The sequence below is a fragment of the Lipophrys pholis genome, assembly GCF_963383615.2.
Source record: "Lipophrys pholis genome assembly, chromosome: 16".
In the NCBI taxonomy this organism is placed as follows: Eukaryota; Metazoa; Chordata; class Actinopteri; order Blenniiformes; family Blenniidae; genus Lipophrys; species Lipophrys pholis.
The window spans coordinates 13,066,202-13,091,255 of NC_137634.1; the positions used below are offsets into that span (position 1 = coordinate 13,066,202).

At 42.3% G+C, this 25,054-nt stretch overlaps 2 protein-coding genes across 7 annotated transcripts; both read left to right on the forward strand.

Annotated features, from left to right (window-relative positions):
• Positions 1 to 580: 580 nt before the first annotated feature.
• On the forward strand, positions 581 to 10,458 carry LOC308121924 (uncharacterized protein). 6 transcript variants are annotated; one of them, XM_080483451.1, is made up of 14 exons: positions 581 to 701; positions 830 to 1,573; positions 5,099 to 5,141; positions 5,224 to 5,337; positions 5,739 to 5,867; positions 6,433 to 6,558; positions 7,320 to 7,499; positions 7,645 to 7,791; positions 7,886 to 7,948; positions 8,193 to 8,250; positions 8,602 to 8,727; positions 8,832 to 8,946; positions 9,477 to 9,628; positions 9,994 to 10,458. In XM_080483451.1, exons 2-14 carry the CDS (start codon positions 1,076 to 1,078, stop codon positions 10,118 to 10,120), a joined length of 1,878 nt encoding a protein of 625 aa, XP_080339577.1. In that variant the 5' UTR covers positions 581 to 701; positions 830 to 1,075; the 3' UTR covers positions 10,121 to 10,458. The 6 variants fall into 6 exon arrangements, with proteins under 6 accessions (XP_080339577.1, XP_080339576.1, XP_080339578.1 ...); XM_080483450.1 differs by having other exon boundaries at positions 581 to 1,573; XM_080483452.1 differs by having other exon boundaries at positions 581 to 1,573; positions 5,787 to 5,867.
• Positions 10,459 to 12,119: 1,661 nt separating this feature from the next.
• Positions 12,120 to 20,907, forward strand: LOC308121533 (adapter molecule crk-like). The gene is made up of 3 exons (XM_080482805.1): positions 12,120 to 12,656; positions 16,525 to 17,126; positions 19,979 to 20,907. Exons 1-3 carry the CDS (start codon positions 12,437 to 12,439, stop codon positions 20,111 to 20,113), a joined length of 957 nt encoding a protein of 318 aa, XP_080338931.1. The 5' UTR covers positions 12,120 to 12,436; the 3' UTR covers positions 20,114 to 20,907.
• Positions 20,908 to 25,054: the final 4,147 nt, after the last annotated feature.

Here is a 25,054-nt window from a genome sequence, read left to right on the forward strand (position 1 = left end):
GTAAAATCAAGTTCAACTTGAAATAGTTTTATGAACCTTGAATAATGTTATCCCTCTACAACAACAAATACAATTTTACAGGTGCCAACATGTCAATGGGCGAATGAGATGCTGCAAATAGGATAATCAACAAAATAATACACAATAACAAGAAATATTTTTAATAATAATGAAAATACTACTAAGGATAGCTATTGTCTATATTATATATAAATAAAATCACAGGTAGTATTGTTTAAAATTCTATACATATAATGAAATATTAAGTGATACAATAATGATACTATTGTTTGTTGACAGACACTTTTACTCTTCATATTCATACAATCATTCATAACTAATTAGACTATTTTTCCTCTTGTAGGGTTTCTTGTTTTTGTCCTGCCTTAGTTTTAATTGTAATGATTGACCTTTGACCTATTATAGTAATTATTGATCCAATTTCATTGGATGCACACAGACTGCAGAGTCTGGGATTACTTAACAGACTTTTAACGGCAGCAGAGACACAAAAACACTTGAACAATTCTGGCTCCACCTCCCCCGTACGTCCTGAAATACTACTGCCCCCAAACTTAGTGGGGCAAAGATAGCTCAGACAACAGACTGCGCAGCGGGGCAACGGGGGTGAACGTCCAGCAGTGGCCGTGGAGGAAGGTGGGAGAAAACCGTTCGCCACTTCAAAGAGATTCCTCTGAAAGGTTGGTTTGGTCGCTCGCCGGCTCCTGCAAGCATCGAGAAAACGATCCTCCTCTCCAAGATAGCATTAGTAAAAAAAATCCCCCCCCCCCACCGACTTATAAATAACGACTGCTCTCGTTTGGACCAGATGAGAGGGAAGAGCAGGAGAGCACGCACGCTGAGAGAAGTCCTCCATGGAGCTTGATGGGACTTCCATGAGCCGCCGCAGACGAGTCGTTCGCTAAAACCTGCTCGGAAAATTGTCATGGGAGACTGCAGATGACCTGAAGAGGTCGAGAGAGAAGAAGAAAGTTAGTAAAGACTGCGAAGTCGAGGGGTGATTTGAAAGAGAAGCGAGGGAAAAGGAAAAGACGTGGAGGAGCTGCCAGAGGCCATGGATGAAAGCAGGAAGGGCGTTCAGGGGGAGATGGTAAGTGAGGCGCTGGGTCAGTTCGAGGCCACCCTGCAGGCGGCCGTCAGGGAGGTGCACGTGGACGTCAGCGCTTTCAAGCAGCGCATCGAGCGCAAGATCGAGGAGGTGTGCGTCACCAACGGACCCTTGGCGGAGGCGGTGGGCAGGCTGCAGGAGGAGAACCTGCAGCTGCGGGCGAGGCTGGAGGCCCTCAGCCGCCTGGTGGAGGGCCTCTCCGGACTGCAGATCGACAGGAGTCCTGCTGAGCTGAAGGCCAAGAGCCTGGTGGACGGTATAGAGAACGGCCACGTGCAGGTGCAAGCCAAGGCCCACGAGGAGCAGAGGCGTGCGGACAAGTCCACCTCTGCTCTCAGCGAGGCGTCCAGCGAGTCCAGGGGAGGGTCGAGCCAAAACGCCGCCGCTTCAAGCGGCACACCATCGCTTCCTCCGTGGAGAGCGCGGAGGCACGCGGACTCTAATGTGAGTATGCGATCAGCAATCCGAAGCCCGTTGTACCGGAACGCAACAATATATGTTTACTTCAATGACACACATGTGCAGAGTTCAGGAACCATTTAATGTATTATTAAAAAGGCAGAGAGAAGGTGCTAAAACGACACATGTCAACACATTTTCAATATCTGATTCTCGCGAGAGATTCCCCCCAAAACCAACATATTGTCTTCAATCTTATATTGAATCGATGTAATGTTTCTCCTCAATGTTTTTTTTTTTTTTTTTTTCACAAACTCATCTGTGTCTTCACGCACAAATGTTAAATAAAATTGCTCCCGATTTGAGGTTTCGAAACAACAGCCTGCAGCTAAAAATGGACGGGCCAGGTTGTCCACTTCATCATCCGTAAGGTCTGAGTGCTCACAGTCACCAGTCTCCTCTGTTTATAGCAACGTCCACAAATACTCCTACCCACAATCCACAGCAAATTCCCCGAGAAGAGTGAACAGTGCATGTTTCTTGTGTGTGTGAAGAGTCATCCTTCTTCAGCGAATCATAAAGGTGCACAACCAGCACCGATTTGGATTCAACCGCACACCTTCAGTTTGAATTCTTCACTGTGAAGGGGGAAAAAAAAAAAAGCATTGCGGCACATATAATCTTGAATTTTTATTTATTTATTTATTTATTTATTTTTTAAAGGTCCCCAAGCACATTTATATGTCCCAAAAAAGAAATCCTTTTACGCTCGTGCTCTTTGGATTTGAGACAAAAAGGAAGGAAAATCAAAACGCCTGCCTGACAGCTCCACGTTTGGACCCGCCTCCATTCAACAGTGACAGAGTTATTGCAGAGTTCCGCTGAATGATGCGGCATTCGACTGAGGCGTCATCTGCGGTGAACCTGCCATGGCGGCTTCGGCAGCGCTGTTTGTCTGCTGGTGGTGAGAGGTGGGGGAATTCTAAACGGGCCCACCCGACCCTGATCCAAGAGCCTCTCTTTAGAGGGGGGGCTTACCTTTCCGCTCGCACTCCAGATCATCCGTCCGCCTCAGGCACTTAAACAATGGATACATGTACGGCGCATGATCCCACCCAAATGTCACAGAGGGGCCTCCAAACATGAACCCCGGAACATAGATGTGCATTCCCCCCCCCTGGCAGAAGTGGCAGAAGTGACACCAGCGGAGCGGCGGTCGCCTGTAATCCTGAGGGTTGTCATGTCGTTCCAGGTGTTAGATAATAACCCGCCAGGAGATCAGAGGTCCTTGTGAGCGGAGCCCACCCGATCTCCACATGAGCGCGTGGATCAGAGGTGAAACCCCAGATGAAATCTGGGGCTGCTGCAGTAATGCGGCGCACAATATTTTTAACCTCTGGCTTCAGCGTGACGTGTTTTCCCGGGGACAAACTGTCACAGCAGCGCCTTAAAGGCTCAAGCATCACCTGTCCTTACCCATGTCGTTTAGAACCATCTGCAGTCATTTTGGTGTGACCTTACCTTAAATACCTTTTGCTTCAACAAACATATATTAACGTCCCCCTCTGGCTCTCTTTAGCTCCTGACCCTCTTTTTTATTTTTTTTAAAAGGTCCTCCAAAGGGCACATGTATTTTTGGGCTCCACTTCTTGTGAGCCTCTTTATATTTCCCACCAGCTTCCTACCTTCTGCACCGCAATTCAAAGAAATACTTCAAATTAAACCCTTCATTTGTGTCCTTTTTTAAAAAAATTCTTATTATTATTATCTCAGCCTCCACAGTATCACAAACTGAGACCGTGAACGACACCGCATCCTTTTAACTGCCTCCGTGGCTCCTATGGTGTGTCGCTCAGTGATGTAACTCACATGCAGCACACTCCTGATAGCAGGCGTATAAATAAATCCATGTCGCCCCCCTTAATCACGCGGGAATGCGGGTCCCCAGCCAGCCCAAGTCTCGGGTCTCTTATCGGAAAGTTGAATTGCGTCTACGTCCCCGTCGGATAAACCATCACCACCACCACCACCGCCGCCGCCGCCACCCCCCCAAGCACACACCCTGAGAGGGGCGGCCAGCTGTCCTGTCGAAACGTACACCCTGCCAGCATTCCTCCACACTGAAGTCACTTGGTCCTCTCCCGACCATCAGCCCTCCGACTCTGACGTAACTGGAGTCAATGCTTCAATATCCAACGCACAGAGACGTATCCAGTACATGGATGACAAGTGGGAAGCGTCCACGTGCAGTGCTGGTTTGAGGAGACACGTCCTCTGCTGACTTCATTGTTTTCTGAAGTCATAGACATGACCAAGTCCACTGGACTCTTATTGTTTTTCGAGACACGAGTTGAGGGAAATGAATGGGAAGTTCTACACGGGACAAAGCCAAACTATCAAAGGCTGCAAAGCCACAATAATGAGATAAAAGACAGTAAAACTCTGCAGGACTGAAGATAATGTAGATATTTCTCTGCATGTTTACTTTTTAATCCTTGTTAATGTCTTTGTATTGTCTATCTGATGTTCAGAATTTCTGGTTAGGGGGTTATTACAACGGGATTTTCAACAACACCAGAACGACCCTGGTCATAACAGTCAAGACTCCTTTACGACAAGTGGAAATAAACCTTCACTCTGCAGGTGTTTCTCTTGTTTGTTGACATCCAGCTAAAGTATGTTTGAGTGTTTCTAAGAACCACCCAAAGGGGTGTGGAGGTAAACTCAGCCAGGGGTTGAAGGGATTAGCAGGGTCAGACAGCCAGACTGTGACATCCGAAAACAGCTACCAGAGCGCCCCCACATCGCTGCGGCGCTAATCCCCCTACCACCGCCACCGCCACCGCCACCACCCGATGACGGGTCGACTGCGACGCCTCTATTGCACGGCGGCCAGATCACCGAATGTCTCCTGAAGGCAAAGATGGGAGAGCGGACGAGCACGGGCCTCAGGCTGAAAAAACTCAGGCGCTATTCGAACTGCTCGAGGGGAACGCGCCGATTTCCAAAGCATCCATTTGGGGCTATATCGGGACGTAAGAAGAGTGCAGCGGAAACTCTGGCAAAGGGGTTGATTGCTAAATCTAAAATAGGCTCTCGGTGGGAACGTGGGTTTGTCGGCCACAGCTGTCAGCGGTGGAGAAGCTGTCAGTGGTTAACAGCTGAAGATCGCACACGCAAACACACAGAAACGGATTCCCTCCCCAAATATTAATTTCAGCGGTCTGAACGACAAAAGCGCCGTCGCACACTGAGAACCGGCGAATCGTGCAGGTGAGGAACACTTAAAGACAGTTCACATACATAACAGCTTCACCAATGTCGTTATTTCTGCGTCAAGTAATCAAAAATAGGATCACAAAACCAATTTTGATTAGAAGAAAACATCTCTGCCATCTCTCTGCTCCTTTTACCAGCTCCTTGTTCTCCACTCAGCTCACGTGCTCAAACTCAACATGGAGCTGAAGTAAACTTTGTTAGACGTGACGAAATATCGATCAGATGAAATTCCGATTGAAATAATTTGATAGCGCGTTGTTGCTTTTTTTAATCCGTGTCTTCACTCAACAGGGTTCAGAGAAAACTAATGCCACACCGACTCACACCCAGCAAGGTCGGTTTTACTCCAAATCCTCTGGATCTGTTTACTAAGGTAATCAACCGATGGGTCTTTAAACTGGACATTTCACCCTCAGAAAACAGATCAGCGAGCTCCGACGTGGCTCCAGCTGCCGCTCCAGAGTCCCACCAGCCTCTGACCCCCACATCCACCTCTGAGCCTCCTGCCACGGAAACTCCCAGTGTGTCCGGTCAGTCCAGGTCCACTCCACAATACACTGTTTATAGTCATCAAGACTTTTTATTTTTACCTATTTGGTGAGTTTAAGATCACATTTAACTCTTACGTTACATTACTATGGTTGACACGGAAAGTTGCTGAACTAAAAGGTAATTTTATATTTCAGCCACATTGGATAATGATGGGAATGATTCCTGAACTATAATTCTGTATGACTATGTGGACTTAAGTCAAATAGACAGAAAACTACGTACCATGCTTTCAGTATTCCGCATAATTCTGAATTTATCTAATGGTTACACCAATATTGTTGGAGTATTTTATAACATTTCATTAACTTCAACCTTTCACATGCTGGAAGTTTCTTTTATGAGTTAAAGTTAAAGTGATTTTTGAATTTTATTTTCCCAGACAAGGAAGAACTGGGACTCCTGACCAAACCTCACCTTCCTCTCACAGCTCGTCCTCAGTCTGCTGCAGCGGCGGCCAAAGCAGCAAGAGAGCCTCCAATAAAACCTGTGGAGCCTCCGACGAGATGTGGTGAGCTTAATGCATGTATGTCCTCTAAGTGTGTGAATTATTTGTGAATTCAACACTTTTTGCAAGATTTATTTTTATTTTTTTAATCTGTGCAAACAAGCTGAATCCACATTTGCCACCACCATAGTCTAATGTAGAAAAAGAGCGTTATGTTCTAGTTTCCTCACGTCGCTCTGGATGTTTTTACCTTGCTGAAACATTCCGCAGTCTTCTCCAGAGCGTCCTCTGCACAAAAGGTATTAAGATATGTGAATTATTTAATACTTTAATATTTTATTAATATTTAATAACAATGCTTCTTGGCTACATTCTAGTTTATGTCTTCAAATGAAGCCACGTTCGAAAGTAAAACACATTTGTGGGATGAGCAGCAGGGCAGTCTTGCACATCGATCCTCTGACATGCTTACATTCAGAGAGTCAAAGCAATGGGGAGGGGGGGGGGACTTCTTGTCTACAAACTGCACCTATGCTTTAAAAACTGAACAAACACACGCGGAAACACCGGCACGCACATGGCCGCTTGTTTTTGAGTGCATTTCTCACTCAGATCTTCTGGGCTTTAGACGCCGGTGGACCTCAGGCTCATCTCCCCGTCTCTGCAGTGACGACCAAGCAGAGTTCAGACGCTGTGCTTTCTGCTAAAGCCACTCAGTCTCCAGCAGAGGCGGGCGAATATCCTTTCACCAGAGGTCAGCTCCGCATGTCGCACAGACGTACATGTGCTGCAGAAGGAAATTCTTTGGAAACGTGTTTGTCGTATGTCCTGAGCCAATTTGCGTGTGAAGTTTTAGACGGACAAGAAATGGATGAATCAACGTTTTGTTTTGGGGTTTTTTTTCCAACATGGGACCACATTCTTTTTTATAACATTCTCCCAAACTTAAATAACCTCCAAAAAAAGACACATTTCTGTCTCACTGTTCAAACAGTGTTATGGTAGTACACCGCCTCGGCTCCCCCGTCATTCTGGTCCACTGTTTCACTCTACAAGTGGAAATACTCAATGATTTTAAGGTTTTGCAGGCACATAAACGTTTAAAAGAGTTTAAAAGAGAAAAGGGGGGGATATAACTTAAGCAGGGGACTACCCTGCTTAAGTTATATCCCCCCCCTTTTCTCTTGGAATTTCCACTGTGAGAAGTTTATTTGCGGCTTTAAATCAAAATAACATGTCAACTGCGAATAATCCAGTTTCACCTTATGTTCTATTTATCTCTCCATTTTAATTCAGCCATTTCATCTTGTGTTTACATTTCAAAATATACGTAGAGGAAAGAAAACCCAACCACACCTGTCACATGCAAGGAGAGGGAGATGGTCACTTACACACATTATCACACACACATACATTTCAAAACATGAATCATTGAGATCGCTGTATCGGAGTGTGCATTGTTAACGTTGTAGTTGTGTTTTAACTCATCATATTGTGTAATCTTCTCCTGTGTAGGTGCTTCTGGAGCGAAGGAGCCGCCAGGCTCGCTGCCCCACCTCCCCCTCGCAGCTCTAACCAAGAGCAGCTCCGAGGGTCCGGCTGCCCCTAAACCTGAACCGAGCCCCCCCGCAGCCCCGGCGCCTTCAGAGCCGGAAAGTCAGACGGTCAAACGAGCTGACTATCCATTTCGACGCGGTGTGTACCGCCAAACTGTGATCGTTGTTTTGCTTTGAAATCAATTTTAACAGGTTCTTATTCACAGTTTGATCCAAGAAAAAATACACAAACGACAGTCCAGATCATAAAAACGAAGCTTGATTGTGTTTGATTTTTTTTTTAGACACGGGTGACCCCAAGACCCACGTGCCTCTTTCTGCCATCAGCAAACCAAACACAGAGTCACCGTCAGCCGCACCAGCTCAGTCTGCCACTATCCCAGCATCGCAGGATCCCACAGTGAAACCTGGGGAGTATCCGTTCAAACGGGGTTCGTACAAAGAATCCAGGTGTTATTCACAGGACTTTTTAATCTTAATTTTTCTCCTCTGACCCTTTGTGTTTCTCTTATTTCATCGAAACAGTTCCGGTTTTGAAGACCCCCAGTCCCAGTCTGAAGAGAAGTGTGAGCTTTCCTCAACCTGCAGGTATAGAGCCATAAACTATTAATCGGTTTGGTTTTACCTGCAGAATCGCCGTAAACTATCAACCATCTGAATAAATTGTCAAAACCAAAGCTGCACCCATGTCAATGTGAAGCACAGTTGTTTAACGGCACATTGGCAGCTTGAAATTTGAATAAGAAAGTTCCCAACGGTTGCTGATGAGATAAAAGGTTAAAATATCCAATAATGTGTTGACATGCATTTCATGTTTTCTTTGTATTTACAGAAAAGCTACTTCCCTCCAAATCAGTCATCAAATCGGGATTCTCACCGAGTTTGGAGAAGTAAGTTTTGATGATAAACGTCCCAAAGAATGACGATGCGATTGGGAAGCGTTTGCATTTCTAACCATCCGAATTCTCTATACAGCTTCTACACCCGCTCTATTTCAGTTAAGGTTGTTGGAGGCTTGATTCCAATCCCATCTGATCATGTAAAACATAATTAACACTTAGAGACACACACTTACACACCGACAGACAGTTTACAACCACCAATGAGTGTTTTTAGATTGCGGGAAGAAGCCGGAGTGAATTTAGAAGGATCCACACAAAAAAAAGTCCCTGAACCTCAATCTTCTGTAATATTAGAAAATGACAAATTGCTTCATTTCATTTTTTACGGCTTCTCCTCAGGAAAACAAGCAAGCCTGGAGGAATGGAGTTCAAACAGGACCTGATGAAGTCACAAACACTTCCTCGCTCCAACGGTGCTCAAGCCAAACGGGCCATGTTCGAACGAATGAACTCAGAACCCATAAAGTATTCAGTGCACGCAAACCATCTCCATTTAACCGTTGTCGGTAGTCTCACCAACTTATGATATATATTCAGCCGGGGTGATCATTTTAATTTGTCTGGAACAGGCCGAGGGACTCGAAACCCAAACTGAAGCGCTCGCAGAGTTTTGGGGTGTCGAGTGCCAGCGGAATCAAACAGATCCTCCTGGAGTGGTGCCGCTCCAAAACCATCGGATATCAGGTATGATGAGACGTCGCGTCATGAGCTCGCTTTAGGATCTGTTTATTGGCCGTATGGACATTTCGGTCGTATCAAATAATCTTCCTCAGCAGAATCAGAAGCTCTGCTTGTTTGAGAAGATTGAAAAAAAAGCCAGGAAGGGAAGAAGGTACAAAGTAATGAACCTCGGAAGGAATGCAGTAAGGAAAGAAACAAAAATACACAGGAAGGGATGATGGATCCATGGAAGAGATCTAAATGTAGTATGAAATGAGAAACTGAAATATGTGAACAGACTAAAAAAAAGAAAACAAGGCAGACAGACGGTGTCACATCTGCCTTGAGAGGGACGTCTACAAATGACACACCATTTGAGTGATCCATCACTAATGAATAAACTTGTGTTGCCTGGCAACAGCAGTTTTCAGGACTCCACATGCCTGCCCTGACTCCACACGTTTTCCCCGAGGTCGTCTCAATGGTCACTAAAACATGCGCTCAGTGGGAAAGGGGAGCTCATTTTACGCTGCCGTTTCTCGCCTCTCTCCCAGAACATAGATATCCAGAACTTCTCGTCCAGCTGGAGCGATGGGATGGCTTTCTGCGCCCTGGTCCACTCTTTCTTCCCTCTGGAGTTCGATTACAACGCGATGAACCCTTCAAACCGCAAGCAAAACTTACAGCTGGCCTTCACCACCGCAGAGTAAGACGGCCGGCATGAACCGTGAAACCCAATCAGAGCCTTACTAAATCGGTCTTAACGATGCGGTTCGCACGTCTCGTCTCGTTGAAAGGACAGCGCGCTCTGGGCCGGAGGAGGGCTTTCTTGCGTGGAGTTTGCATGTTCGCCCCGGTGCTTGTGGGAATAACCTCTGCCTGTCGGTGTCAAAGATGTGTGTGTGTTGCTTTTTCACCATTCTGGACGCCGTTTGCCAGTGTCGGCGTTTATTTTTCATCCGTGTTAATTACAATTGAAACAAGCCAGGGAGAGAGAGGATAAACTTTCTTCACTTCTAGGATCCACATTGTTCAGATAATGTGTAGTAAATAAATGTTTTTGTGTCTCAGGGAGCAGGCCGACTGCCTGCGGCTGATCGAGGTGGACGACATGTTGGAGATGGGCGACAAGCCGGACCCCATGTGTGTGTTTACATACGTCCAGTCCCTGTACAACCACCTGAAGACGTTTGAGTAACTCTGTATCAGAGTAGTTTAAAAAAAAGTCTAGATGCTGTTAACTAACCGTGTGTTGTGAGCGTTTTGAATGAACGAGCCAGGAATTAGCCTCCAACCAAACAGGAAACCACAAGTCTCACGTCACTTTGTTGATTTATACGCGTGCGGTCACTGGTATCTGATGGAGTCGTGGTGGACTTTTACCACTTAAGATGCAGATTATGATGTGTATTGTGATGTGTGTGGCTCTGATGGTGCTGTTCCAGTTATGTGAAGGTTTTTTTTTTTTTTTGTGATGTTTTTGAACAAAAGATGACGTGAAAATAAATCGTAGAAAAATGTTTCTATTGATCAGTTTGTGTGAGCATGATCAATGTTTCCTCCAAAGCACCAACACTACAGTGAAAGTCTTAAAGAGCTGCTGCGGTGTCAAAACAACACTTTAATGATTTAAACATGCTAAAAGCCAGACAATCAAACTTTATTTGTGCAGCAATTTTCATGTAGCTTAATTCAAAGTGCTTCGCATGATAGAAATTAAACAGAAAATATGAGAAAATAACAGATTAAACTGTTATTTTAAATGTAAACTTGGAGAATTAAAAAGATTAAAAACAAAAAGAATGGAAAGTCAAACAAACATTTTTAAGAAGACAACTAAACAAGATCGAATCGTAAAATGACAAAAATATTCAAAATGAAAAATATTTATTATATAACAAATAAAAGTAGTTACAACTATGTTGTGCTTTTCCATCAAAGAGTCAAACTCTGTTAATCATGCAGTGAATGAAGGGGCACAAATATGTGGGAACCTTTTTTTTTTTGTAATAAATCACATTATGTTCAGTCTCCTTTGTGTTTAACATATTTAAGTTAGTCTCACTTTCTCATCCATTAATTTGAGAAGAGACAAACTGTATACTGTCATCTACTGGTACAACCAACAAACTGCACACTCCACATGCTCTCCCTGCAAATCATCCCATTTTAGATGTTTTAGAGCCATCTAGTATATATATATATATATATATATATATATATATATATATATATAATACATTAGAAAAATACACAGTAGCAATGAAAAAGCAAAAATAAGCGTTTTAATTTATCTTTTGACTTGTGAGATTAAATATATACTTGCAAACGTACATGGCCTAACAATAAATAAAAAAAGTAAATAAGTAAACAAACTAATGAATGATTGATGCCAAACTACATTAAACCCCAGTTTAAAAATATTTGAAACAACATTTTTTCAAGCCTTCAATTTAAATGTTTACATTTCAACTTATGAAGGAATAAATGTTACTTATGCTTTAAAATTGCTGAATGAATAAACAAGTGACTACCATTCAGTATTTCAGTCAAAAAAAAACTGCTCGAGACTGTTTTCATTATTCCTGTTTTCACCTGATGATACAGACCATACAAAGTGGAGGGTACTTGTATTAACAAATATCTTCATGAAATAGACAATATATATTCATATTTTATAGAAATCACTATACTTTCTATACACAATTTCAAGTACATCAAAATAATTGACTTTCATTTAACACTGTTTTCTTCTGACAATTACCCTCCCCACACAATCATAGCATATAAATCAAAACATGAAAATACTTTCGCTCATATGAAATATTGATATGAATAAATTGTATGTTTTGCTAAGCAAAACTTATTACTGCTAATCAAAAAATAATAATATTTCCGTTTATGTGTAATAAATGGAAACTTTATGAAAGATTCACAACTTGAATTTGAAAATCTTAATCATCTTACTCTATTTTTTGTGTACATTGAGCAAGCATAGAAAAGAGACTAAAACAGAACGATGTATTGATTTTTCAAACCATGTAAATATTTCGTATTGTTTTAGTGCCGTTTCTAAGTTTCCAACATTTCTGTTTCATTGAACGTGTTTTTCTGTTCCCGGGAATGCTGTAGAATTCCGATGTTTTTGGAGGACCGTGAACGCACCGCTTCCCATTGACCAGGCATCCCTTCCGGTAGATGAGGTCAACTTTTCCCCAGATCCGCCATTTCAGTCCCGGAGTTTCTTGTTGCACATTAGTTTTTCTGGGGGGTGGATTTTCCTGCGGTTTTAACACTTGTTTGGCGTACACTTTGTAACTTGTGGCGCCAGCGACTGCTCAGCCAACACCCCCGCCTCGACGCTACCGCTGGAAGTTGTTGGAAGTCGCAGCGTTACGGCGGGTTTTCTTTTCTCCGGCGGCGGTGTCAGTCAACCAAAGTTTTTGTATGAGTTGCGGATAGGGAGAGGCGAAGGGGAAAAGGCCTCAAGCCTCGGACGGGATTTCTCACAGCCATGGCCGGTAATTTCGATGCCGAAGACCGTGCTAGCTGGTACTGGGGCAGACTGAGCCGCCAGGAGGCGGTTTCTCTCCTGCAGGGCCAGCGGCACGGTGTTTTCCTGGTGCGGGACTCTATCACCAGCCCCGGAGACTACGTGCTGTCCGTCTCTGAGAACTCCAAAGTGTCCCATTATATAATCAACAGCGTCAGTAACAACCGGCAATCTGGCACAGGTAACGCTCCAACCACTCCTCTCCTGGTCGGATAACTCACTGAACTCTATTGGCTTGGTTACTTTCATCCAACATAAGTAGTATCTTCATAATAGGTCAGCATTGCTATGATTTAGCTCCGGTCCGTCCCACTCTCCTGAAGCCACGCCAGACTCCCATCAGAAGTCGTCTGTTTTAACGAGACGGGTCAAAAATGTGCCACTTCTCATGCTGTTTGTCACACTTTGTGGCTTATTTCTACTGTTTTAGCAAATACTTTCAACAGCGGTATATGCATAAAACTCTAAAATCTTCTCGAAGCTCAGCAAAAATGTAACTTTTATTCAGTTTCGTTCTGCTTTGCTACGATGAGCGGCGGCACGTCCCACTCCTGTTGAGCTACACCAGACTCCCCATCACAAAGTGTCTAATTCAACAATACATCTGTCAATATGCAAAATACACACATATTTTACCTAGTTGTCGCTTATTTTCGATGATCTGCACCACACGGCATATGTGATATGCTGATTTCTTCTCTTAGGTCGACTGAAACATTAACTTTTTATAGTTCTAATTCTCGTCGGCTCGGATAGAGCCCCAACACGTCCCACTCTCCTTAAACCGCTTTCTCACGATTTCCCCCCCAACTTATTATAAGTTGTTTTCGAACACACACACACCATGTATCTCCTTGGAAAATGTTCATATCAACAAAAATCTGGATTAATTTTGTTCTAGTGTGTGCTGGATTTATCCTAGGTCCAGCCCACTCTCGTCGAGCTACACGGAACTCCCGTTTAAAAACACAACATTTAACAAGATCATGTAAATATGCTTGTAATCCTAGGATTTGCAACTTGGGTTTCTCATTTTCAGTGTATGGAAGGATGCTTAAGAATTCGGCATTTTTTTGATTTCGAAATGTTACTAAGTTGGATGAAAATAATGATCTTTACACGTGGTCGTATATCCTGCTACCGCCCACCTCGACACCACTGTCTTGGACTGTGAATGGCCAATATGATTTAATGTAGTAGACGCTTTTACTAAAAAATAAACCACACTAGGCAGTATTTTTATCTATTTTATAGGACCAGGCAAATTTAGACCATATTGGCGGAGTATAAAAATAAAGGCCTTTATTGAAGACACTTAAGTTTGTTACAACATTTTTCATATACTGTGTGGTAAACATGCTGCTTGAATGTTAATGTGTTTTTGTGAGTCTTTGCCGGGGTAAATGTTATAACAGATTCACAGTCTATTGTATGAGGCTTGTTTTACACAATTTCAAATGACCTTGCTCATCAGTTGTAATCACAACAATTGACACTGTCTCATCTTGATGGAAGCCCAAATGAAATGCTATGTCCATAACATCTGTTCCCTGAAAGAGGGGAAGAACGTACAGCACATATAGTATGAGATATTATGCCCCACAATGTGTTTTACTGAGCGAATCAACTAAAAGGGAACAAAAAAACTTCATTCAAATCAACCACACAATCCCCACACGGATGAGTAATTTTTACTATGAAATGATTGTTTTGAAATTTGGTGCTATACTGTTTGAATTGATTATGATAAGAGCCACCAATATAGAATTGCAGATGACTTGTGGAGAGGTGTGGTGGTGTTTTGTCCCTGTTTGGCAGCAGGACGGTAGCTCAGCAGCATCGAGGTGGGCTCTGGCTGCTGCTTCTTCTGCAGGGGCCTTGAATTAAACTGGGCAGGTCCCACCGTCACAACTGGGGGATGATGACTGGCCAGATTGGCATTTCAGGAATGTCTGCTGCGCTCAGGTCTGCCCCTCAGCCTCAGAATCTTATGGCTCTTGCATAATTTCTGTCCTCTGTGAGCTTTCCTTGCATTGGGCAATTCATCGCCGTCTTCCTGTTGTAAATCAAGCGTGGTCTGTTAGACAGCTGTATTATTCCACTCCACTAGAGATTTACACAAAAGTAATGAGATTTCTTCACATTTCAATCAGTTAAATGCTTGATGAACAGGTTTGTGGATTTGACTTCAATAAAGCAAAATCAAGCAGATGTTGCAAATGCAGCTTGGTTTTGTACAACAAGGCTGCCTCTCTGAGTGACATTTATCAAAATTTACTACATCCTGTAGAGATATCCATGTTTTTAAAATCTTGTTTTATTGGGCTGTGAAGGACACCACAAGCAGTTTCTCTTTATGACATTCTTAAGATATTTGCATTTATGTTACAGCCTTGATTTGTTGAGGAATTTTATTCATCAAGCCTCTCAAGCTACAAATGATGATGATAATTCATCGAGTAGTTCAGCCCTGACATGCTGGTTGGATTTCCACTCATTTTGAGAGTTTAGTTATTGGTATTTTATTAATTCTCAGAAAATTTTTAATCACACATAAACCGTACTATGCAAGAATTAATTATCCTGGAGTGGGAGGCAAGCAACAAGTATGCTCTTTAAAATGATATGTTAGTATATTTTCATCATTAAATGCAGATTCCATTAGGAGAGACGTCTGTATTTGGTGTGACGAGCACTCTTTGCTTTCAGTTGTTTTCAGCGCTGGTTCAGATCCTTCAGTCTCTTCAAGTCTGACTGACAAAGTATGGGAAGTTGTGCACATGTGCTACAGTTCTGCATCAAATCTTGACCTGGAAATCAAACTATAATATGTACAGAATATGTAAGCTCAAGCAGAAGAAGCCGGTCGACTGCTAACCGTAAGCTCGTCGGAAACTGGATACAGAGCCAGTGTTTTGTTTCGTTGCGGTTTGTGAGGTGAGCCACAGTTGGCCTAGTTCAGCTGGAGGAGTGCTTTTCGCCACCTGTGGCATGATTCCAACAGTCTATCAATTTCTCCCGTGCATGTATACAAAAAAAAGAGATACGAGTTTAATTAAGCTGCGTGTGAGCAGAATAAAGCAAAACACCATCCTGATGGCATTACCAGGTGGATTTGTGTTATTGTATCCCACCAGCCTAAAACAATTGGAAATTATTGTTTATGTGGAAGGTGTTTTTGTATTTTTTTAACAAGTTATTGCATCTTGAATGGCATTGCCTGTGTTAAAGGTGCGGCACAAATAAAGCTTGATGCATTGAAACTATACTGTAATGCACTCTCAGTGCCCTTATACTGTGATATGACTTTAGGGGAATAAAAGTCTTGCTGGTCTATTTTTGATCCCATATTTTACTTCAGTCCAGACAGGGTTACCACCGTTAAGTGTCTTCATTGATATAAAGGCACAGGTTTAGCACCTATAGTTGTCACTGCCGATTTGTCCAGGCTCTGCTCTGCCTGCCTCCGCAGATCGTCAGCTGGGATCGGCTCCAGCAACCCTGAATTTGATAAAGTGGTTTAGAAGATGGATGGATGGAGTTGCCATGGGTTTCCCACTGGACTCCAGCTAACTCCTGCTTGTTGTAGCATCACTGGTCAAATTGACCGTTCACAGTTAAATGAGCCTTCAGGCCAGCAGGAAAGGCTGTTAACTTTCTTTGAATTTGTAGCTTTGCCAAAGAATGTTTCTCCAGAAAACCATTAGGCTACTTTAGCCTTAAAATCCTGATTACCGTATATAAAACGGTGTCAAATGCCTGCTGCACTTGAGGGTGTTTCTTGATTTTTGTATCCAATAGCATCTACAGCTTCGCCTGTATGGAGCAGCAGGGGCATCGACTATCGGCAAAGTCTGATGGAAATGCAGTGCAATTAGCTGATGAAAGGTTAATGAAATCTAGAACAAACCATATTCAACTGAAAATATGGAACTATACAGAACTGAATTTCAATCTTGAACCCATTTCATGGGGTATTTGAAAATGTAACCCTCTTCAGTCTCTACTAAGTTATTTTTTTCAACGCGTTAACAATCTTTCCTTTCCAGGTTTGGCTCCTCCACGGTTTCGGATCGGGGATCAGGAGTTTGACGCTCTGCCAGCCCTGCTGGAGTTCTATAAGATCCACTATCTGGACACCACTACGCTCATAGAGCCTACAAGTAAGGCTAAGCACACAGGCTTCATCAGCTCCACTGCTGCAGGGGCGCCCCAGTCTGACGAGGCCGAGTTTGTCCGGGCACTGTTTGACTTCACCGGGAACGATGAAGAGGACCTGCCGTTCCACAAGGGCGACATCCTGCGCGTGCTGGAGAAGCCCGAGGAGCAGTGGTGGAATGCAGCCAATCAGGATGGCCGGGTCGGGATGATCCCAGTGCCCTACGTGGAGAAATACCGGCCCGCCTCGCCCACTGCTGCTGGTCAGGGTCCCGGTGCTGGGGGGACAGTACAGGGGGGACATGTTGGTGGGGTAGCAGGCACCCCAGATGGAACAGGGGCCCTTCAGGCCAACCCATTAGGAGACCCAGGCCAGTATGCTCAGCCTGTGGTCAACACTCAGCTTCCCAACCTACAGAATGGGCCTGTCTATGCTCGAGCCATTCAGAAGAGGGTGCCCAACGCCTACGACAAGACAGCACTGGCTCTGGAGGTAGTAATCCCTCTCATCATTCATTCCCTCTCAAGGCTCTCCCTCTGTTCTCTGTGAAACTCTCTGTTTCCTCTTTGTCGGTCTTAGCTGAGGCAGCGTAGATTGTCCTGATTTTCATAATGGCTTACTCATGCATGTGAGCATACACACAAAGTGTCTTTGCAAATGCGAGCTGACAGCACACATGAGGACATTCACAGTGGCGATGGCTCTGTACAGTGGAACCAACGCTGATCTTTTACAATGGCCTCTCTTTATGTCCACACTGTGGCTCTATGGATTAATTGTCAATGTTACATTGTATATTCACGACCCCACCGACCCACTTAAACAAAACTTGTTTTTGTTGCTTTTTTGGGACGGATAAATAAAGAGATTAATAAATGCAAACAGCGAACAAGGTTAATCGGCAGTTTGACATCATCTGGCTCCTCGCATCATTCTGTAATGAGCTGAAATCAAGAGCCGCATCACATTTCATGAACTGCGCTTTTTGAAGGACGTAATGGATAAAGGATTGGTCATTTTCCTATGGCCAAACCGAGAATAAGAGCTTCTAGTCTAGACACTGTCAACTGGCCCAGAACTGAACCTGCTATAAGGTGAATATCAAATACATGCTTGTTATAAGGAAAGGCTCATCATTTAAAATCCTACAGCTTTTATTCTCATATAACCTTGTTGTACAGATGTAGAGTCATAATTTAGACCTCTGCCAGCAAGAGTAACATTTTCATGAATCTTACAGTAGTTTACTGAAGTTTCTTCGTGGCATGGCACGTTCCTTCTGCAGGACAAGTTACAAAGACAGCCAAACAGACATTTGTTTTACTTTTATTTATATATATATATATATATATATTTATTTTTAAAAATTTTTTTAGTGATATTCTCATACGAAATGCTCATTTAAAAATAAAGTAATCCACAGCACTGACGTACTGTGTATTTCAGGATAACTTGGTGATCCACCTGTTGAAGCCTGGTTTGTCTTGGAAACACAGGACTTTTCTCTTGGCCTTTTAAAACCGAACAGCTCAATAGCGCTACACAATATACCACAATCTGATTTCTCATTATTGTGACAACTTTCCCACGATGTACTTTATAAGATGACTGAACTGTGATAAATTGTTTTCATGCTCTGCAAATATTATGTGATGAATGTGTGTGCCAGCGCTGTGAATACATTCAGTTGTTTGGGTGCTTTGCAGCATAAATCTTTAAATTAGAACAGGAATTAGCTTGGAGCTGATTTGAATTTCAGTGTAGCCTGCCTCTGTAGCTTTGGTAACGTTTTGCCCTCGCTGGATATACTGATCGGTGCCAGCTCTCAACAGATCCTCCTAAATTCCTCAGCCGTCAGCTGGTGACTCTCAAGGCACGGCCAGGTTTACTCCAGTCTTCTCAACAAACGCAGGCGCCATCTTTTTTGTTTGCATTAACGCGAGTGGAAAGCGACGTGAGATGAAGCAGACTGGAAGACGTCGTGCTGTGTTTATGCACCTTTGCTGTTGTAAAAATGAGTCGCAGGAGCCTGTCCAAGTATAGACTGTTGGAAAAACCCAACATTACACGAAGGCCCAAACTGAAGGCACTGTTTTTAATCTGCTAATAAGATGATGAATTGCAGATTATGAGTGTTAAGATCAGCTGCCATTTGCCAATTAGACAAAAATATAGTTGCTTCATTAAAAATCTTTCTGGCTGTTGTTGATACAAAGAAGAAATAAAAATAAAAATAAATACCGTTCAATTCCACGATCGCACAAACTTCCTATTTAGACATTTTGAGATTTGTTGTGGTAATCTTCTAAGTTACTTTCGTCAGCGTATTCAGACTGAAGATTTAAAAAGAAAAAAATACTGTTTTTAAGAAAGCTGGTATAACATTTGTCCCTGACAGTATTTACTTGCTGCTATTGTGTACATGACTCAGCATAGACAGGAAGGAAGGGAGATACCAGAGTTTATTAAAAATAGTTTTCACAACAATAGCTAACATTTGGATTTCTTTTATTCTATTTTTATGGCGATCAAGTGCACTTCAGGATACGCTGCCTGTAATTTACCTGATCTTGCCCACAACCACCGTCTTTAATAGTTTCTGATATAGAATTACACAACTGTTTTATTGAAGGGATTGCACATTGATAAAATACCCAATAAAATGAAGACTGATAATTCAAAGCAAATGTATTGTTTACCTCCAGACGTTTGATTGCAACTTTTCTCCACCGAAAATAATTCTTGAGTTTCGTCCTTTTTATGGGCCGTTGGAGAAAACGATAAAGGAGCTACTGTGAATTTTTCCCATGAAAAGTTGAAAAGGGAAAAACTGTAAAGCTGTCACACAGGTAGTTCGAACTTAAATTGTGTTTCTTCGTTATGACAAAAAATATGAACAACTCCGGGCAGCTGCGACTGCAGCATCTGTTTTCACTTGAAATGACCTATAATAGGATAAATATGTCACTCGCAGCTGAACAGTTAAAATAGCCCTCCTTAAAGGAAGCTTGCCTCATGTGGGCTTGATGTCGGGGCGAATGAATGAAGCGAAACAAATGGCAGGGCGGAGTGATTACCTGCCAAAGGTTGCCGAGTGTCAGGAGGACAAATTAAAAGCGCAGATTCAAACTAAACGCTGAGCAATTTTGATGTTTTGCAGCAGTAAAAAAAAAAATAAAGGTAGGTCACTCAGTTTTCTGTCAATACTCCCATTTCTGCAGGCTCATCACAACCCGAGTTTCTATCAATAACTCTGATTTCACTGTGTAAATGGAGCGGAAAGAGGAAGTGTGTTTGTGCGTTTTAACCCTGACTCGTGGCAATTGTCTGGTCTCGTCTCGCAGGTGGGCGACATGGTAAAAGTGACCAAGATCAACGTGAACGGCCAGTGGGAGGGTGAGTGCAAAGGCAAACGGGGCCACTTCCCCTTCACCCACGTGCGACTGTTGGAACAGCACCACCCCGACGACGAGAGCTGAGAAGCACACGCCCGTCACCTCCGGCACATCTGGAGCTGACATCGCCGTCTTTTGTCCGTCATTTCGTCTTGCTCGGGAAGGGGGGAGAGAAAAAAAAAAAAAAAGGTTCATACAAGCACACAGTATATGAGCAAAACCGGCCGCTCCCTCCAGACGCTGCCTACGCCAAATGGGGGGGGGGGGGGGGGTTGCCTGGTGCCATTTTAATGGCATACTAAGAGTTTACACTAAGGTCACACTGATATCGGTCTGCCTGTATTTGTTTTTTCCCTTAAGTCGGCCTTCCCATCTGTCACTGTGATACTGACATTTACTCGCCCCCACAGCTGAAAATACTCATCAGAATCACGTTGAAAGATCAAAACAGGGTGGTGAACACAAGTTATCTCCATGGCAACGCACCAAAGTAAAGAATTGACCTTGCTGAGTCAAACAAGAGGGGAAAACCTCTTCCTGTAATATCAGAGTTGTAAAGATTTTAATCTCTGCTGCTTTGCGTTCACACCTACCGTTATCATTTCTTGTGCTGCATGTTGACAGAGCAACTGCAGTGAGACTGCTTGGAATGGAAGAATTGTCAACATCAGCCAGTGTAATAATATAATTCGGAAACCGCTGCGGTCTAAACTTGTTGCTCATAAGTGTTTATTTCTGCTTCAGCTGACCTGATGGCGTCCTGGCTCACAGTCAGGGTGTGGAAACAACCTGTCAGTTTACAGTTGTGTGCTTGGTTTTTAACAAGAAATGATTGTGAAGAGGAGGTTACCCTTATTAAATTTGGTCTTGGCAGAGTGAAAGAGACCGTTGGATGTTTAATGATTTAGTGATTCTGAGCAAATCAGTAAAAGCTGTTAACCCCAAAAGATCTTGATCAACTTTGAATAAAAATCTTAAGACGTCAAGCAGAAAAGAAATGGAAACGGCTGACGCTACTAACGTCACAATGTCAGTTTCAAACGGCTTTAATGAGGCACATTGACCGATGTCGGGTGAATCCTAGTTTACATACCTCAAACCCAGTATTTGAAGTCAACACCACGCAAACCACAGTAGAGTCAGCCCACTGTTTCCTTCCCACGGCATCTTGAGCGTCGCTGCCCAGCGCTTTTCATTCACACAACAGGAGGAGGGTAGAAATCCATGGCATGCAGCAGTCAAAGCTCTCACAGAAGTCATGGATCAGTGAGTTGTTTTTTTTTCTTTCTTTCCATGACGGACTGTGAAACCTTTAAACACTTTATCCGTTACCTGGTGGGAGAGGGACGCTCCTCCTCGCAAAGACGATCTCACCCCATTGCTTCCCACACTACAAAACCAAGTCCCCTTTTTTTGTACAAAAAGTGGAAAATATTATAATAGAATTGACTATATATATATTTACAAACACACATTACATGCTCAATACTGTAAACATGTTTTCCTTTCTTTTGACTTTTTTTGTTACCATCGATTGTACACCCTTTTTGTTTTTCATGTTCCTCTTGTCAAACCTGTTCAGAGCCATCGTGGATGACTTGAAACGCAGCCGTGTGAAAAGAACAAAATGAGCTCCCCCTCACTCACCGAGGAGCGAACAATCCCCCCGAGGCTGCATCAGAAGATGAGAGGAGAAAAGGTTGAGGGAGTTTATTTTTAGGCTTGTTTTCATAATACTCATTTTGAGATGCTTTCAAGATAAAATCCCCCTCCAGATGCCCAGTTATTGGATTTTCTAACAGAAGTGGTCAGTTTCTGCCCATTCTCACACCATGAACATCTGCTTCAGGCCCTTTGTTTCTCCTGGGCTTTATCATTTCTGTAAACACATGAAGCTTTTTTTGTTGTTTTTGTTTTTTTAAGCCCTCAAAACACACCGACAAACATACTTAAACCACAAACGGCTACTCAAGGATTTGTTTCTTTGAAGTTGAAACCATTTTAAGACATCCTGTTTGGGAATCTGCTCTTTTGGCCCGTTTTTCTCTGAATCACCCAGAGAAATCAGCAAGTGGATTAGGCGTCTTGAAACTGGTTGTAAAGAGGCAACGACGCTGATAAAACGCTGTTTTTGTGAGATAGAAATCCTCCTGTGGTCCTAATCTGACTTGTTTATCACAAATTGTACTTCATCATTATGAGTCAGAAGCTCATTTATCATCCGTTTTATTGTGTAATAATGCATCAAATGCTTCTTCCTAAGGTTGGTGCCTATCGAAAGTAGTGTGAACACTGCCATCAGAAAAAGAATTCCTTCTCTGAAAAACCTGTCATTTGTAACGCTCCCTGTGTCGTGAAGTATTCCCATCTTCTCCTTGAAGAGTTTTACCAATGCCTGCCAAAACTGACTCGAGTCAAAAAGAATTGAATGAATTTAATTTGGTCTTTTATCGAATGTCTGTGGCATAATAAAGCCTTTGTGTAAAATAAACAAACATTAACGTCTATATTATAGAGATGAGGTTAAAAGCTTTTTATTCCCTTTTTGTTGCTTCAAAATGTTCCTGCCATTTCCCAAGATTTGATAAAGCGAACATTTTGAGTTGAACTTCTCTTTATTTTACAGAAAATATAAGATACAATTTCCTGATTTCTTTTTTTTTTTTTTTTTTTTTTAAATATCCTCAGAACATCATGCATTACACACCAGATGGTCAGTTATGTAACAGTCTTGAGTTTACATTGTGTGAAATTTCCCTCCATTTGTTTTCTTTACATGCAAATTTTACAAAAGAAAAAAAAAATATTTTTGTACTCATTACTGCCATATTTTTATTATCAGAATTTTGATCCGCACACAGTCTGTGTAGCCTTGTGTATACTGTAGTTAAAATATATGCAATATTAAGAAATCTCCATCTTCCACAAGTCTCAAGAAATGTCTGTGAGCTTCTAGAGAAGGCCACTTAACGCTAAAGTGACTGTTTGACAGCGGTCTTAATATTTATAAAACGTGCTGCTGCAGGTGTGTGTGTGAAATTCAGTGTGAGATTTACCCTCAAACGTAAACATTGTGCCTCATGCTGATGGGTTTTATACATTAAAAGATCATTTTGGGGGGAAAACCTAAAATCTTAAATGTGTCATTTGTAATGATGAATTTTGCGAACGTGGATGAGTTTGATTTGAAAAAGGAAACTTGCTCCTCCGTTGAGTAGAGATACGGCGTAATTTGTGTGTTTGTAATTCTCGTGTAAGCGATATTTGGGCATTGTGTTCGGGTGCACAGAACTCTTCCTCTGACGGTTGCCTTTTCTTTTTTTTTTTTTTTTGAGAAAAGAGGATCCTCACTCTGATCCTTCACTGCAACCCCACTGTGCCACAGCAGTCACACACGGACTGATGACTACTCATTGTAATTTTCTTTTTACGTGATACCACTGATAATCCCACAATATGCACCTTATCTCCTCTACGGCTCAAGAAAGTCTCATCAAGCCAAATAATGTGTTTTAGCCTCGTGTTGTTTGTTTGTTTTTTTTCCTCCACAGTAATGAAAATTTTTTACCTTTGTGCCATTTCACCCAGACTTGAAGAGGATCCGAACAAGCAAAAAATAGGATTTTTTTAAAGAGATTGTACAATGTGTCAAAGTGTTATGAAAGTATATTATTTTCAAGTTAAAATTACCTTTTTATTTTCTGTAGCATGTAATGTGTTTAATATACCTAGTCAATAAAACTATACCAAATTGTAAGAGGTGGTGTCAAGTTATTCTGTTTAAAGTTAAGTAAGAGGTGAATGTATGCACATGCCTCATTAGAAAGATACAAATGGTCAGATGATTTTCTTTTATTTTTGGCTTTATTTTTTTTTTTGTCTCTGGTAATTTTGTGGACCCTTTGAACCATATTTAAAGTAAGCAAAGAAATATTTTGTATGAGAATGTAGTTTTTCCTAAGCCTGTACAAACCAAGGGAACACAGTGGTGACACCATGAGTGTAGGTTATATTGCTTATATATACTGAACAAAAATATAAATGCAACACTTTTGTTTTTGTTCCCATTTTTCATGAGCTGAACTCAAAGATTTAAGACTTTCCATGTATGCAAAAGGCCTGTTTCTCTCAAATATTGTTGACAAAGTTGTCTAACTCTCTTATGCTGAGATAATCCACCCCACCTAACAGGTGTTGCGTATCAAGATGCTGATTAGACAGCATGCATATTGCACAGGTGTGCCTTATGGTGGCCACAATAAAAGGCCACTCTGAAATGTGCAGTTTTGCTTTCTTGAGGGGGGGCACCATTTAGAGCTGGATTTATGTTGAGGTTGTAGGGACTTTCCATTGTAATTGTTTGGATTTGTGAAAATAAAAACATTTTCATAATCTATACTCTGCACCACAACAAAGAAAAACTAGAGTTTCAATTTAAAGGTTATTTTCATACTACATTACTGTTCTGGTCTACTCAAGATGAAATTGGGAAGTGTATGTGAAATTAGCCCAAACTTAAATGGGTTTTACACACCTGGCCTAAGCTGTCGTAATACGAAAATGGAGAATTTCTATGGAAATAATTCATTTTATGTTTGTACAGTGGTAGTCAATAGTGTTTGAGGCAAACTTTTGCACAAATTCAGTTCAGTAAGGGATTAGCCCAATTTAGTGAAATTGTGAACCTGAAACATGGATGATTTTGGTCAGTTTGATTAAAAACATTTAATCTCTGGAGTTTATTTATTTACTTGTATATCCTCAAATCACACTTCAGTCAAATTCCAAGTATGTCTTGTATGAGTCCCCTATGAAGGGGTTTTGACTTCAAGAGTTGGTTGACAAAAAAACTGCATTACGGTGTTTAATTTACTGAAAATCGCTGCAAACTGAGATTTGAATCGACCATAGTGGGATAATCTTGCAGAGTGGGTCTATTTCGGGACCGTCCATGAGGGCTGTGGGCGGGAGGGGGACGGAGGGACGGGGTGGAGGTGAGAGTGGGTGTGGGGGTGCAAAAGGGGC